Genomic DNA, 15,938 nt, shown 5'->3' on the forward strand with positions numbered 1-15,938 from the left:
TGGTGAAACCCCGTTTCTACTAAAAATACAAAAAAATAGCCAGGCATGGTGGCACACACCTGTAATCCCAGCTACTCAGGCAGATAAGGCAGAAGAATTGCTCGAACCCAGGAGGCGGAGGTTGCAGTGAGCTGAGATCGTGCCATTGCACTCCAGCTTGGGCAACAAGAGTGAAACTTCGTCTCAAAAAAAAAAAAAAAAGAAAGAAAGAAACGAAGTTTTGTTAAGATGGAAAATAACTGTTTATATGCTGGTAGGAATTTTGATGATGGAGCAGCAGAGAGAAGACTTCCTGGAGCAATGCTCAGGAGGACGGAAGGGATGGGGCCTGTGCACCAGGGCAGGAACTAGCTTTAGATGACACCTGGGCTGTCCATCTACACTAACAGGTGGAGAGCAGAGACATGGGCACCTATGTTTTCCAAGAGCTTCCCTTTTCTTTTCTTCTTTTTTTTTGAGACACACACACACAAAAGAACAGCCAAGGCCTCACTCTGTTGCCCAGGCTGGAGTGCAGTGGCGTGGTCATAGCTACTGCAGCCTCAACCTCCCAGGCTCAAGCAATCCTCCCACCTCCACCTCCTGAGTAGCTGGGACTACACGTGCAGCTTGTGGTTGTAAATTTAAATTGAGACCAGGTGTCGAGGTTGTATGTCTTTCTCTAGCCATCACACATGTTCAGCTGTGTGGTGCAGGCACAGGATAGATGGAAGGCGGATTTGATCAAGATTTCTGTCACATGAGTGTGACAAAGCCAGAGGACTGCCCTGCATCTGCCTTTGGTTGGGCTGGGGTGTATCTGTGTGCCTTTGTAGATAAGGGCAGATGGCACTGTCAGGAGGTCTGTGCCACCCTGGGTGTGTCAAAGTGTCCTGTATCTGTCAATGGCCACAGCTGGGTGTGTTTTTGTGTGTTCTTGGTGTCTTTCCACGTCTATGTCCATGTATTCCTATATGACACAGTCACTAAGAATGCCTGAGAATGCCTCTCTAAGTGTGCACTTTTTTTTTTTTCTGAGACTGAGTCTTGCTCTGTCACCCAGGCTGGAGTGCAGTGGCGCGATCTTGGCTCACTGCAACCTCCACCTCCCAGGTTCAGTCTCCCAAGTAGCTGGGATTAAAGGTGCCAGCCACCATACCTGGCTAATTTTTGTAATTTTTTTTAGCAGAGACAGGACTTCGCTATGTTGGCCAGGCTGGTCTCAAACTCCTGACCTAAAGTGATCCGCCCGCCTCGGCCTCCCAAAGTGCTGGGATTACAGGCATGAACCACCACGCCCGGCCTATGTGAGTGCACAATTCCATATCCAAACATGTGTGAGTGGATCTGTGTACCTCAGTACACCTGTATGGTATACAGAGGCATCTCTCTACATGCAGATGAGTGTCCGTGTGACTGTGGCTGGCGTGGGTCTCCAAGTTTGTGTACTGTGTCTCTGTACACCTGTGTGTCTACACACTGTTTATCTGTTTGCATCTCAATGCTCTGGGGCTCTATATTTGTGTACTGTGCATATTTGTGTGTATGCCTCCCCTCAGGAGCTGTGATATGGTACTGTCAAATGTCAACCCCAGCCCCTTACCCTGACCGATTCCTGTCACATTCACGCCCTGCTGGGCTGAGTTGCGGCCAAGAAGGGCTGTATCGGGAGGGAAAGCCTTGGGCTTAAACCTGGCTCCTGTGCTCAGGGCCCTTCCGGGTAGAAGTTGTGTCTCTGCTCTCAGGATCTCCAAGACCCAAGCCTGGTGAGAAGCTGGGGCCCTGAACCTGGGCACAATGACAACAGGCTCTGCTCTAACAAAATAACACCCAGCTTTAGAGGAAGAAAAATGTGAGCTGGACCCACACATCAACAATGGTCCTGTAGGCCTTCAACTCAGAGGGGTGGGGCTGGGTAGGAGTGCTGACCCCAGATGCTTACACTCTTCTCCTCCAGAAAGCAGGGCCAGTTCCCCAACCAGAGGAGAGGTGGAGGGGACAGAGTGGCCCCAGGGTCAATGGGCCTGGAGTTAATCATCTACTCTGGTATCTCTGGGCCCCATTGGCCGCCTGGGGACACGGCCCTCTGGGATGAAGCCCAAAGGAGTGGGAAGCAGCTTCCCAGCCCGTGTCCACCTCATAGGCTCAGGGGCAATGGAGCTGATTCAGTCAGCAGGGACTGAATTGGGTGGACCCCTAGGAAGCCCCCAGTCTGAGGGTGATACCAGTCCTGCCTTCAGGGAGCCCTAGTCTGAGTCAAAGAGGACAGAGACAAGAAGGAGGAATTCTGAGTGGAGAGGGGTCAGCGGGGGTGGCCTGCTGTGATGAAGAGCTGGCCTTGCAGCCTAGGGAAAGGGAAGCACATTTGGGTTGGAGGAGTTTGGAGAGGAAAACTATTATGCCCCTGGAGGCTAAGACCTCCTCCTCCAGTGGATTCTGAGAAGTGTGTGTGTGGCGGGGCCTGAGAGTAAAGAGAAAAGAGAAAGAAGGCCCTGGAGGTGGCCCCACCAGGTAGGGGGTGCAGCCCCTCCATGCCATTGCTTCACGCTTTGCCTTGGAACCCAAGATTTCTAAGTGGGAAAACAAAGAACTCAATGAGGAGGTCCTATGTCAGCCCCTCCTTCCACTACAGAGTCTCCCACCTGGGACAGTATGTGGAGGGGCGGGGCAGGGGATGGGGACTCAGGGAAGATCCCAGAAACAGATGAGCGCACCCACTCAGCCTCCCCTGGAGAATCCTCAGGAGGGAAGCAGCCCAAGCCCTGCTCTCCAAAAGGCAGAGCCCCAGGTGTCAGGACTCCAGCATGGGGAGACAAAACCACGTGCAAGGAAGCAGGGAGGAGCAGGGCTGGGAACTGAGGGTGCTTAGGGTCTGGCCATGCCACTGACAAGTTGTGTGACCTTGGCCAGGTCACCTCCCCTCTACAACAACAGAGGGTCCTCTTTCGCCCTCTATAACAACAGAGGGTTCAACTGGATCAGAGTGTACCCAAGGGCAGGATGTGCGCAGCTGACGGTGCCCAGCACACAGACACAGTATGAAGTAACATTGAATCATATCCTGTGAAAGTTTTCAAGCCTTTCAAGTCCTTTCCAAAATTTGCTTAAGAGCATGGATCTGGAGCAGAACTGCTTCCTAGACCAGCTCCACAGCTTGTGAGCTGAGTGACCCTGACCCTCACATATTTCTGTACCTCTATTTTCTCATCTGTAAAATGGGAATAATGATAATAGCTATCCTGGAGTCATTGAGAGGATTAAATGAATGACTATTTGTGAAGTGCTTTGCATAGTGCCTGGCGTTTGACATGTGTTAGCTATTCCTCTACCACAAGGAAGGCTCTGCTTGGTGCTAGGTATCTTTAACACATGGCACCTGCTAACCTTCCATGTTACCAAGAAAGCAGGCAAGCTATGCAGCTGCAATGTAATGGAATGTAATAACATTGTTTTCCTCTCACTTGATTCTTTTTCTTTCTTTTCTTTCTTTCTTTTTTTTTTTTTTTTTTTTTTTTTTTTTTTTTTGAGACAGGGTCTCACTCTGTCACCCAGACTGGAGTACAGTGGCACAATCTCAGTTCACCACAATCTCCTCCTCCCAGGCTCAAATGATTCTCTGGCCTTAGCCTCCTGAGTAGCTGGGATTACAGGCACATGTCACTACTGCCCGGCTAATTTTTGTATTTTTAGTAGAGATGGGGTTTCACCATGTTGGCCAGGATGGTCTTGAACTTCTGACCTCAAATGACCCACCCACCTCCTCACTTGATTCTTAAGGCATTCTGCTTATGGCAAGTGATACTGGCCTAGTTACAGACCTAATATGGATAAATTTTAAGTTTAAAAAGGTTAAAGAGGTTGAGTGAGGTGGCTCACACCTGTAATCCCAGCACCTTGGGAGGCAGAAGTGGGAGGACTGCTTGAGCTCAGGAGTTCGAGAACAGCCTGGGCAACATGGTGAAAACCCATCTCTTCAAAAAAAAGTATTTTTTTAATTAGCTGGGCATGGTGGTGTGCATTTGTGGTCCCAGCTACTCGGGAGGCTGAGGCAGGAGGATCATTTGAACCTGGGAGGTGGAGGCTGCAGTAAGCTATGATTGTGCCACTGTACTCCAGCCTGGGCAACAGAGTGAGACCCTATCTCAAAAAACAAAATGAAAAATTACATTTTATTTTATTTTTACCAGAGATGATATTTGATAAAGAAAAACTTTAACACTAAAAAAAATTTAACACTATTAAAATACTTTAACACTAAAGTATTATAAGTTTTGAGGGGTGTTTTGAGGATATAATAGAATTCCTCAAGCTGGTACCCAGTGACTGGAGTTTGGCAAACCCTGGTAACCTCATGGTCATTCATGAGGATCTTCTTTGAGCTCAGCAAACAGGACAGACAAGGCCAGCACCACCCGCCCCCCGCCGTCCCACTGTCCCCCTTCTACTCTTTCCAGCTCCCTCCTTCCAGACCCCTGCCGAGCCCTGTGCTCAAAGCCACCTGCAGTCCCTTATTCTCGGGTCAGAATGCCAATCATCCAAGGCCCTGCAGACTCCCAAAGCCGCCCCTGGAACCTACCTTGGCAGCAGATTAAAGACAACCTGCCACATTTAGTCTCGGCCCCATGACCGATAGTGGGTTCAGTTCCTCCAGGGGCGGGGGAGCCTAGTGGCCCCGCCCCCTGACCCATGGCCTGACCCTCCTCAAACGCAACCAGAGGAGACTCCTAGTCCCCTGTCCGGACCCCGCCCTACCAGGTCCAGCCCCGCCCAACGGCAAGTTAAGAGCCCCTCAGTGCCAGACGCTCCAGACAGACTGCCACTCTTGGGCGGGCAAGAGTTGGTTGTCGTCATGGCGACGGCGCTGATGGCCGCGGTTCTGCGGGCAGCTGCTGTGGCCCCGAGGCTGAGCGGCCGGGGAGGCACTGGGGGATCCCGGAGGCTGAGCTGTGGCGCACGGCGACGGGCGGCGAGGGGCACCAGCCCGGGGCGCCGGCTCAGCACCGCCTGGTCGCAGCCCCAGCCCCCGCCGGAGGAGTACGCGGGCGCGGAAGACGTCTCCCAGTCGCCTGTCCCCGAGGAGCCGTCGTGGGTGCCGAGTCCCACGCCCCTGGTGCCCCACGAGCCCCCTGAGCCTCCCTCGGGCCGCTCGCTGGTGCAGCGGGACATCCAGGCCTTCCTGAACCAGTGCGGGGCCAGCCCCGGGGAAGCGCGCCACTGGCTCACGCAGTTCCAAACCTGCCACCACTCCGCGGACAAGCCCTTCGCCGTCATCGAGGTGAGCGGAGCCCGGCGTGGGCCGTGACACAGCGAGGGGATGGGGTTGTGTGGCCACCTGTCTTCAGGCATGGTAGGATAGGCTGCGGGCTCTGCGCAGCGAAAGCGGGAAGGAGCCCGGCAGAGCCCAGACCAGCGCCGCCGGGAATGGGTGAGGCCATAAGCTCCTCCGGAAGCCTCGCGCCCAGCCCGAGTGAGGATCCTGGGGGGCCCCCACCCGCCAGGTGTGATGCTCTGAAGAAGGCCCCCAACAAGGGCGCAGTTAGGGGTTCAGAAGGACCTGGACAGAAGCCGCCTGCATTGCCCCTCCCCCAAAGGTGTCCCGGAGTCCAAGGTCGCAGGGAGAAGGGCGGGAGGTACCCCAGCGTGAGACAAGGGAGTGGCAAGACCCAACGGGGCAAAGGGCGGAGCAGGTGAGCACCAGTGGCAAGAAGTGGGTTCTGACAGCTTCTGGAAGCGTAGGGTCACCGAGCCGGCCCTGCAGGCCAGGCTGTGGGAGCCAGTGGCTCAGGGCCGTGTCACACTCCTTGAAAGCCCACTCCTCCGCAGGTGGACGAGGAGGTACTCAAGTGCCAGCAGGGCGTATCCAGTCTGGCCTTCGCCCTGGCCTTCTTGCAGCGCATGGACATGAAGCCGCTGGTGGTCCTGGGGCTGCCCGCCCCAACGGCGCCCTCGGGCTGTCTTTCCTTCTGGGAGGCCAAGGCGCAGCTGGCTGAGAGCTGCAAGGTGCTGGTGGACGCGCTTCGACACAACGCCGCCACTGCTGTGCCTTTTTTTGGCGGCGGGTCCGTGCTAGGCGCTGCCGAGCCGGCTCCCCATGCCAGGTTAGTGCCCGCCCTGCCCGCCCAGGCGTCCTCAGAGCGCGCTACTCCGCCCGCCCTGCCCCGTCCAGCAGGCCTGGAGGGGGCCCTCTCGAGCACCACGTCTGGCCCACAGCTACGGCGGCATCGTCTCGGTGGAGACAGACCTGCTGCAGTGGTGCCTGGAGTCGGGCAGCATCCCCATCCTGTGCCCCATCGGGGAGACGGCCGCGCGCCGCTCCGTGCTTCTCGACTCCCTGGAGGTGACCGCGTCGCTGGCCAAGGCGCTGCGGCCCACCAAAATCATTTTCCTCAATAACACAGGCGGCCTGCGCGACAGCAGTCAGAAGGTGCGGCCCTTTCTTTCCCCATCGCCCACCCCGGCGATCTGGATCTTCTCTTGCGCCCCTCGCACTTCTCCCCGACGGGCCGTAGACTCACTAGCAAGCCGGGTGGGTAGAAAAGCCTAAGGGAGTATAGGGGAGGAGTTCGGCCCCGGGTGCCTAGATCTGCGCCCTCCCCAGCCAAGGACTCCCAGCGGAAGGATAAAGGGGTAAGAGAAAAGAGAGGTCCGTGGGAGCAGGGGCGCAGTCCGTGCTGGCCGTGGGCCAGGCTCACCCGCTGGCTCCGGACACAGGTCCTGAGTAACGTGAACCTGCCCGCCGACCTGGACCTGGTGAGCAACGCCGAGTGGGTGAGCACAAAAGAACGGCAGCAGATGCGGCTCATCGTGGACGTGCTCAGCCGCCTGCCCCACCACTCCTCAGCCGTCATCACCGCCGCTAGCACTCTGCTCACTGAGCTCTTCAGCAACAAGGGTGAGGGCGGCGGGCGGGCAGGGGACTGGGTCCCGGGAGTGAGCACTGGCCGGGGCTGGGTGTCTGCGGGCAGGAGGAGCGGCTTCTCCTCCTGTACAGGGACCGTAGAGGGGGCGGGGATTGTCACAGCATTGGCTCCTGCTGCTGCCGCCGCCCAGGGGAGGTGAGAGAGGAGGAGACCCAGCTTACTGGAAGGGAACTCCAAAGGAATTAAAGGAATGGGCAGGACTGGCGGGGGCGGGGAGGAAGGGTCCGGTGGGCGGGGCCAGGAGGGGCGGGACCACGAGGGAGGGGTTCGACCATGAGAGATGGGCGGGGCTTAGGTGGGTGGGCCGGGTCAGCGGCGGGAGACAGACTTCAAGGAGAGAGGGAGGACTAAGGTAAGTGGGTAGGGCTCCAGGCGACAGGAGGAGCTTGGGGCACGATCTCTACCTGATAAAAGAATCTCCTTTAATGAAAATCACAGACAAATCTATGCAGACCACTGAAATCATTTCACTGTGGAGGTCTCCCAAAGACAGAAATTGTCCCACCAGCCTGTGTCCTACCTGCGGCCCCCACCAGGCTGCGCAAACGGCTCTCCAGCCAGACGAGCCCCTTCCCATCCTCCTCCAGGGTCCGGGACCCTGTTCAAGAACGCCGAGCGAATGCTACGGGTGCGCAGGCTGGACGAGCTGGACCAGGGCCGTCTAGTGGACCTGGTCAACGCCAGCTTCGGCAAGAAGCTCAGGGACGACTACCTGGCCTCGCTGCGCCCGCGGCTGCACTCCATCTACGTCTCCGAGGGGTGAGCCTGCGGACCCCAGAGGGCAGGGTCTGGAAGGCAGTCGGGCAGCTTCGGACCAAGGAGAGGTCCCAGCCTGCCGCTCTCCCGCTGCGCCAGGTACAACGCTGCCGCCATTCTGACCATGGAGCCCGTCCTGGGGGGCACCCCGTACCTGGACAAATTTGTGGTGAGCTCCAGCCGCCAGGGCCAAGGCTCCGGGCAGATGCTGTGGGAGTGCCTGAGGCGGGACCTGCAGACGCTTTTCTGGCGCTCCCGGGTCACCAACCCCATCAATCCCTGGTAGGTCCCGCCACTCCCAGCTCTGGGCTGGGCCCCTACTTCCCTCTCCTCTCCAGCCCTTGCGAACCATGCCAGGAAGGCTGGGCTTCTTCTTCGTCCACTGGTCTCCCTTTCACTACCTCCCAGGGGCAGACCTCACAGAAACCCTGAGATTTCCCGAGTTAGAGCACGCTTAACACTCCTTTCCTGGAAGCATGTGACACCTCCTAACCCCCACGCAGCCCGCCTCTCACAGGGGCCTGAGGAATCCTAACCCTTCAGGGTCTATTGGAGGCTTGCGGTGCCTCCAGTGGAACAACCCTCCTCTCTCCTTCAGTAACTACCCCCTCACCCCTACACCCTGCTCTGTGAGCACTAGGAAGTGAGCAAGAACCCTCCTCTTTGCTGAGCAGCCAAGGCAGTGTGGAGAGCAAGGCACCCGCTCCCTTACTGTGTATGCCTGGCAAGGTACCTAACTTCTCTGAGCCTTAGCTGCTTCTCTGTGAGCTGAAAAATGCCAGGCTCAGGCCTCTGCTGTGAAGATAAAATGAGATAACACATAGCAGGACCTAGCTGGGTGCCCAGCATGCAGTAGGTCCTCAATCAATGTTCTTTGAAGACAACCAGTGAGTAATGAACACTGGCCTTGCCCTAAAAACTTTCCTGCATCACCTCCCCACACCCAGGTACTTCAAACACAGTGATGGCAGCTTCTCCAACAAGCAGTGGATCTTCTTCTGGTTCGGCCTAGCTGATATCCGGGACTCCTATGAGTTGGTCAACCATGCCAAGGGACTTCCAGACTCCTTTCGCAAGCCAGCTTCTGACCCAGGCAGCTGACCTTCACCATGGACCCTACAGGCCCTGGAATGGCCAGGGTGGACCAAAAGCCATGCCAGCTGGGGATGACCCCAGGCAGCCAGCCGCAGGCTGGATGGGGCTTGTTGGCTGAGTGATCTGCAAAGGAGAAAGCTGCCCCAGCTCTGCCCAGAGGAGGCGCTGAAGTGGGACAAGCACAGGAAAGAGGGGGGCCAGTCTAGGACCCCAACTCGACTCGCTCCAAAGCCACAAGCAAATGGCCTTCAATTTTCAACCTGGGGATTAGGGGAGGGGAAGATGCCTTCCCGGGCTCTACTCAGGACTAACCCTAAGGGTGGGCCAGTTTCTGTGCCTCTGTGCTATGTTTTGAGGCTCCCTTACCCAAAATAACACCCCTGCCTGCGTGATATTGTACCATTCATTTTAATTCTTTTGGGTTTTGCAGTTTTTCAGGAGGCCTTGATTAAAATGCAAATACTTGTCTGAGAGTCAGCTCACACTTGAAAGAAAATTAGAAGTGACCCCGTGGGAGCAAGATTTTTTTTTTTAAGACAGGGTCTTGCTCTTTTACTAAGGCTGGAGTACAGTGGTGCAATCACAGCTCACTGCAGCCTCGACCTCCCAGGCTCAAGCAGTCCTCCCACGTCAGCCTCCTAAGTAGGCTGGTACCACAGGCACGCACTGCCACACCTGGCTTTTTTGTTGTTGTTGGAGATGAGGTCTCACTATGTTGCCAAGGCTGGTCTCAAACTCCTGGGCTCAAGCAGTCCTCCCTCCTTGGTCTCCCAAAGTGCTAGGATTGCAGGCTGGGAGTAAGATCTTGAGGGCTGGGAAATCAGAGGACTCTTGGAGGGAGTAGAGGACTTCTATGATGAATGCTGCCACCGTCTCCCTCCCAGAGGTTAGGAAGCATCTTCCCTTCCACAGACCAGGCCACAGTAGCACCAGCTCCCCTTCCCTGTGGGTGCCTCCACCCATAACTCCCTTTCTAGGCTGGGCTCACAGCCAGAACCAGACATCCGTGGCAGACCATTTACCTGCAAGAGCCCAGAGAAGTTAAAAGATGGCTTTGGTGGGCCGGGTGTGGTGGCTCACGCCTGTAATCCCAGCACTTTGGGAGGCTGAGGCAGGCGGATCACGAGGTCAGGAGATCAAGACCATCCTGGCTAATGTGGTGAACCCCTGTCTCTACTGAAAATACAAAAAATTACCCGGGCATGGAGGCACGCACCTGTAGTCCCAGCTACTCGGGAGGCTGAGGCAGAAGAATTGCTTGAACCCAGGAGGCAGAGGTTGCAGTGAGCTGAGATCGTGCCACTGCACTCCAGCCTGGTGACAGAGAAAGACTCCATCCTCAAAAACAAAAACAAAAAACAAAAAGACTTTGGCTTAAAAGCTCAAACTTGGACCTTTTCCCCTAGGCCCTGCTAGCAGTTGTGTCCAGTCTCTACAGGACTAGATGGGCAGAAATCCAAAGCCCAGGGGTTTCACTGGACATTTTTGAAGCTCCATGATGTACCAGGCACCAGACCAGCTACTGCTGGGGTGACTTTCTGGCAGACGCACATAGACCAGAAGGGAGAAGGTCGCCGGGTGCAGTGGCTCGCCCTGTAATCTCAGCACTTTGGGAGGCCAAGGCGGGAGGATAATGAGGTCAGGAGTTTGAAACCAGCCTGGTCAATGTGGTGAAACCCTGTCTCTACTAAAAAATACAAAAATTCGCCAGGCATGGTGGCAGGCACCTATAATCCCAGCTACTTGGGAGACTGAGGCAGGAGAATCACTTGAACCCGAAAGGCGGAGGTTGCAGTAAGCCGAGATCATGCCACCACTGCACTCCAGCTTGGGTAACAGAGCGAGACTATGTCTCAAAAAAAAAAAAAAAACCAAACTGTAGTCCAAGCTACTCGGGAGGCTGAGGCAGGAGAATGGCATGAACCCGGGAGGCAGAGCTCGCAGTGAGCAGAGATCACACCACTGCACTCCAGCCTGGGCGACAGAGCAAGACTCCATCTCAAAAACAAACAACAACAACAAAAAAACAAAGGGAGAAGGTCAACAGAGAGACCATCATGGCACAGTAGGGGCTGGAATAGGGTGGACTCTGTCTCCCCTCAGGAGAGGGGTCACGTTGAGTACATATCTGGACCTGGCCATTAGATAGACCTGACCTGGAATCCAGCTCTGGGGGCTGGATTTGCTCTGTGGCTTGACCAAAACTGCTTACCCTCTCTGAGCCTCCATTTCCTTCATGTGTAAAATGTAAAATATTCTACTTCACAGTGGACACTTCACAGTTCTCTCTCTCTAGCAGCTCTCACCAAAGATGTCTTCATAAGAATCGGCTCCAAATGGGGAGAAAAAGACAACCTACAACAAGAGGGATTGAGGTGAGGGATCGAAAGCATATAGTACAGTGAAGATTTTGAGATTCTTGAAAAAGAGCGCCATTGGGCACAGTGGCTCCCGCCTGTAGTCCCAGCACTTTGGGAGGCTGCGGCTGAGGCTGAAGAATCGATTGAGCCAAGGAGTTTGAAACCAGCCTGGACAACAAAAATTGATTGAGCCAAGGAGTCTGAAACCAGCCTGGACACCAAAGTGAGACTTCGTCTCTAAAAAACAAAGAAGTGAAAAATTAAAAAAAAAAAAAAAAAAAAAAAAGAGAGAGAGCCAAAGAACTGTGGGAAATCTTGGAACAGGGGAAAGATCACAGGAGGCCCAAGGGGGGCTTAACCAGATCTGGTGTTTCAAGAAACCCAAGATCAATCCCAGCCAATGGCAAAGTGCCCTGTTGGGGAGAACAGAAAAAGCAAAACCAAATGTCTATATAAAATGTTTATTTTTGGAGGACTGTGTGGTCTGGTGTTTGGCAGGGAACTCCACCCCCACCAGGCCAACCATGGAGCTAGAAACAGAGATAGCAGGAAGGGCAAAGCTGGTCACTGCCTGTTCCACCCCTGCACAGCCCAGAGCAGACCAGGGCCTGCTCCGCTCGCAAGGTGAGTGACAGACAGCCGGTACTGTTTCTGCCCCTAACATGCCCTGAGGACCCATGTGACTTCTGTAGTGCTCAGCTCCTGTGCCCCTCCTGGGCCTGATCCACATGTGTCAACACACACTCACTCTCAGTCTCTGAACAGCACTGCAGAGCCTAACTGCATCTGCCAGGTTCAAACAGGAATTTTTCACATTTGCTCACTTCCAATTTACATCTTCCTTCCCCTATCTCCCACTCTCAGTAGCCGCATCCCAGCCCTGCCATACTCCCTTCTCAGGGACAGGAGATCCAGGGGGCAGCTGGCCTCAGCTCTCCTAACAGGAAAAAAACCTGTACGGCATCAGTGCCAGGGCTCCTGCCCTCCCAAGCGCTAAGCCCAGAAATTTGGACAAATGAGCTGCCTCTTAACTGCAAAAAAACAATTTTAAAAAAGCAAAAGATCAAACGGACCAAAAAGCATAAATAAACAGCAACTGGGCCAGCGAGGAGGAAGGCAGGGTGACCCTCAGTGGCTCCCTGTGCCCATCTCAGCCTCTTGCCATAAAACTCAGCCATCAGTGGCCAGGATGACAGCAGTTCCGAAGATGCCCACACTCTCTCCAAGGAGCTTCATCTGGTTCCAGAACTCAACACGCCGTGTGTTGTGCCAGTAAGCAACATTGCCATCAATGAGCAGCATGACAGGGGGCAGCAGTACAGCCAGGATCTGGGCAGCGAGGGTCACGTAGTAGCCTGACAGAAAGGCCAGGGCCAGGACGCCATACAGCACGAAGAACAGCTGGATCATCAGCTCCCCTCCTGGAAGATGGTTCAGATACGCCAGCCGGTCCTCCTTGCTGTGCTGCAGTGAGTAGGCCTGGAGACATACCATCCTCTAAGACTCTCCAACAGGCTCAGAAGCCTGTCTGGGGAAAACCACCCCTGAGATGGCACCTGCAAATGAGACCCTGCAAATGGGCTTCTGACTCCCCTCTTGGACTGGGGAACCTCTGAAAGTAGGGCCTTTGTCTCCCCCTCAGACTATGGAGCCCAAGGAGGTTAGGGTCTATGTCTCCCCTCACCCTAGGGGCTATGAAGGAAGTGTATTTCCACAGTCAGACCGGAGCTCCCACCTCTGAATATGGGAGCTCACACAGACAGCTGTACATGAGATATACTCAGTAATTAAGATGAGACCAAGTAGCTTGGGGCCTGTCCATGTCCCCGTCCATCCTGGCCTTCTCTAGCACCAGGGAGAACCATAAGTGGCTACCCTGGAGCTCTCATCAGCTCTAGGAGGCAGAGTCCCAGCTGGGGCCTGACTCCCACCAAACCTCTCCTTTATCCCCTTCTAGTCCTTTGGGGCCTGGAGCCATGAGAGAATCACACCATCTTGTTCTCCTGGCTCTCAGGGTTGGAATTTAATGGCCAGTCTACCTCATGGCAACACTGTTGGAGGAAGGGCTTCTCAACAGGCATTTGGAGGGCCCTGAGGCCTAGAAGCTGGCCGGGACAATTCTCAGGGAGCCAGGCCGTCAGGAACTGCATACAAGGCCTCGTTCTGTGTCTACCTTCTGGGGTTCTGCCGTGCCTGGACTCACAGTTCACTCCTAGCCAGGCACCTCCAACCAACAGTCCCCAACATACCACACAGATGAGGTAGATACCCAGGAACACCTGGCCGGTGGACTGCAGGGAGCGGCTGCGAGGTTTCCGACGGTACAGCTCCCCAGCACCGCTGGCCAACACAAGAAAGCCGCCGATGATGGCAACTGTGCGCGAGTACATACGGACCTAGGCCGGGGCAAGGGGACTCCAGTCAAGAACTGCAGCAGCCACATCTCTCCTGGCTTCCCAGAGTGTAGAACCACCCATCTCTACACATCCCATTCCATCTGATGAACCCTCTTACATTTCCAAGCTTGGTGGGCAGATGCAACAGACAGATCATTCTTTTTATATATATATAGAAGTAGAAACTGAGGCCCAGAGGGTCAAGAAAACTGTCAGGCGTGGCCGGGCGTGGTGGCTCCCGCCTGTAATCCCAGCACTTTGGGAGGCCGAGGCAGGTGGATCACCCTAAGGTCAGGAGTTTGAGACCAGCCTGGCCAACATGAGGAAACCCTGTCTCTACTAAAAATACAAAAATTAGTTGGGTGTGGTGAAGGGCGCCTGTAGTCCCAGCTACTTGGAAGACTGAGGCAGGAGAATCGCTTGAACCTGCGAGGCAGAGGTTGCAGTGAGCCAAAATCGCGCCACTGCACTCCAGCCTGGGCTACGGAGCGAGACTCCATCTCAAAAAACAACAACAAAAAAGAAAACTGGCAGGTCCTACCTGCCAGTAAGTGGCAGAACCCAAACACAATGTGTTTCTCCCTTCCTCACTCTCAGATCTGTAGACTCTAATCTTGGTGTTCTTTATTCTACGTGGCATGGGATCTATCCCACAAAAACATTGATCTTGCTGCCCTGTAGCTGTTCACACATCTGCCTCCCCTAAGGGTCTGACAGTCTCTTCCTCAAGGACAGTGCCTTTGTCCAACCTTATTTCCAAGCCTGCAGGGCCTGGCACAGGTTCTGGCTTAAATGCTATACTAAGAGTAATTACATTTTCATAAAATTATTTTATGAAAACTAGGTACTCTCCAAGGTCCTTTGTACCCCATGAGTCTGAAATTACTAAACAGTTTAAAAGATTCTGGGAACCAGGTGACTGGGGTTCTGGTCCCACCGGTATCCTAATTGTGGTGTGGCTTTGGGAAAGTCTGGTTCCCATCTCTGGACCTCAGTTTCCACACTTTGAAGAGGAAGTTTGTGTGGTCTCTAAGATCCATTTCTGCGCTCTGTAATCTCCATAAGCCTAGGGGTTCGAACCTCCCAGGCTTCACACTGTGCACCTGGCCAGCACCATTCATCTCCCACCAACAGCCCTGGGCATTGGCCTCTGATTCCCCGTCACCCAGAGGGACGCCCCTTTTGGGGTCGAGGCGCTCACCTTCAGCCATTCCCCGTAGTGGACGTAGCCCCCGATGTAGGCGGCGTAGGTGCTAATGGCCAATTGGAGTGCGGCCCCCAGCGCGAACCAGCGCCGCTTCACGCCAAAAGACATGAAACTAGCGCACAGCACGGCCGCCCCCATGTCGAAATACAGGTAAGGCACTGGGATGTCGGGCTTCCTGCGACCGGGAGTGGGGAAGCAACGAGGACAGAATGAAGGGGTGGGGGAAGAAATTTGAGACCCCTTGAGTTCCCACAGGCTCCACTGCTCCCCCAAACCAGACTCCCCTCCCAAGGACAGGACTGCCCTACCAGATTTGGCCCGACACGCAGACCAGAACCCCTCCCAGGGAGGTCCCAGTTCGTCCCAGTTCCTCCCAATCCAAGGGTCCGGACTTCTAGCCCCCAATTTCTTTCCCACATCACTGCCCCCTGCCGCGTTTAGCGGCTGCGTAGGCCTGCTCACCGGCGTGCCTCAGCCCTCTCAGCGTAGAGCATGAGCTGGCTGAAGCAGCCCCAAAAGGGGCAGCGTGTGAGCAGCACCGAACCCAACTGCATGATCAGCTGCAACATCCACCGTCTCGAACCTATCTTCGACGCCATCTTGGGAAAGGGCAGTCCGCTGCGGCCTCACCCCAGTCAGAGAGGCCAGCGCGGGGATGGGACACGCAGCTTCCGGGTTAAGCGCTTTTTCTTTTTTTTTCCTCCCGGAAACAACGATATCGCTCTGTAGTTCCGGACCTAAGGTGATCTAGTTGCGAAGTCCAACATTTTCGTCTGCTCATGGAGCCTTCAGGGCCCATCTTTGTCCCTGCAAAATTGAAAACTAGGAACAGTGGGCTCAAGAAAGCAGAAGTCTTGGACCGTAGTTTGATGTATTAAAGCAAACTGGTCTTTGACTGCAGCCCGATCAGGGCACTAACCCTAATTCCAACCCGGTGTGATTTTGGGCACATCACCTAAACTTTATGAGACGCATCATGAAATGGGGATAATGACACCTACCTCAGAGTTGAACTTCTTTCTTTGTTTTGTTTTGTTTTTGAGACGGAGTCTCTGTCGCCTAGGCTGGAGTGCAATGGTGCGATCCCGGCTCACTGTAATCTCCGCATCCCGGGTTCAAGCGATTCTCCTGCCTCAGCCTCCCGAGTAGCTGGGACTACTCGGCGCGTGCCACCACGGCCCGGCCAATTTTTTGTAGTTTTAGTAGAGATGGAGTTTCACCGTGT

General features: G+C 54.9%; 2 protein-coding genes across 4 annotated transcripts; one reads left to right on the plus strand and one right to left on the minus strand.

Annotated features, from left to right (window-relative positions):
- Positions 1–4,742: 4,742 nt before the first annotated feature.
- Positions 4,743–11,409, plus strand: LOC105469347 (N-acetylglutamate synthase). 2 transcript variants are annotated; one of them, XM_011720297.3, is made up of 7 exons: positions 4,743–5,254; positions 5,803–6,077; positions 6,190–6,403; positions 6,691–6,871; positions 7,487–7,658; positions 7,755–7,937; positions 8,603–11,409. In XM_011720297.3, exons 1-7 carry the CDS (start codon positions 4,829–4,831, stop codon positions 8,754–8,756), a joined length of 1,605 nt encoding a protein of 534 aa, XP_011718599.1. In that variant the 5' UTR covers positions 4,743–4,828; the 3' UTR covers positions 8,757–11,409. The 2 variants fall into 2 exon arrangements, with proteins under 2 accessions (XP_011718599.1, XP_011718608.1); XM_011720306.3 differs by having other exon boundaries at positions 7,755–7,824; positions 8,603–8,753.
- A 146-nt stretch (positions 11,410–11,555) lies between these two features.
- Positions 11,556–15,938, minus strand: LOC105469336 (transmembrane protein 101). Of its 2 annotated transcripts, XM_011720286.2 has the most exons (5): positions 15,715–15,938; positions 15,344–15,520; positions 14,708–14,888; positions 13,360–13,506; positions 11,556–12,589 (listed from the first exon to the last, which is right to left on the minus strand). In XM_011720286.2, exons 3-5 carry the CDS (start codon positions 14,849–14,851, stop codon positions 12,281–12,283), a joined length of 600 nt encoding a protein of 199 aa, XP_011718588.1. In that variant the 5' UTR covers positions 14,852–14,888; positions 15,344–15,520; positions 15,715–15,938; the 3' UTR covers positions 11,556–12,280. The 2 variants fall into 2 exon arrangements, with proteins under 2 accessions (XP_011718588.1, XP_024644670.1); XM_024788902.2 differs by lacking the exon at positions 15,715–15,938 and having other exon boundaries at positions 15,176–15,356.

Source organism: Macaca nemestrina, chromosome 17 (assembly GCF_043159975.1).
Source record: "Macaca nemestrina isolate mMacNem1 chromosome 17, mMacNem.hap1, whole genome shotgun sequence".
NCBI lineage: Eukaryota > Metazoa > Chordata > Mammalia > Primates > Cercopithecidae > Macaca > Macaca nemestrina.

Coding starts and splice junctions, on each gene's coding strand:
- LOC105469347 (XM_011720297.3), top strand. CDS start 4,829: ATGGCGACGGCGCTGATGGCCGCGGTTCTGCGGGCAGCTGCTGTGGCC. Junction 6,078..6,189: donor GAGCCGGCTCCCCATGCCAG/GTTAGTGCCCGC, acceptor TCTGGCCCACAG/CTACGGCGGCATCGTCTCGG. Junction 7,938..8,602: donor ACCAACCCCATCAATCCCTG/GTAGGTCCCGCC, acceptor CCCCACACCCAG/GTACTTCAAACACAGTGATG.
- LOC105469336 (XM_024788902.2), bottom strand. CDS start 15,312: ATGGCGTCGAAGATAGGTTCGAGACGGTGGATGTTGCAGCTGATCATG. Junction 14,889..15,175: donor GAGAGGGCTGAGGCACGCCG/GTGAGCAGGCCT, acceptor TCCCGGTCGCAG/GAAGCCCGACATCCCAGTGC. Junction 12,590..13,359: donor GTATCTACCTCATCTGTGTG/GTATGTTGGGGA, acceptor GTATGTCTCCAG/GCCTACTCACTGCAGCACAG.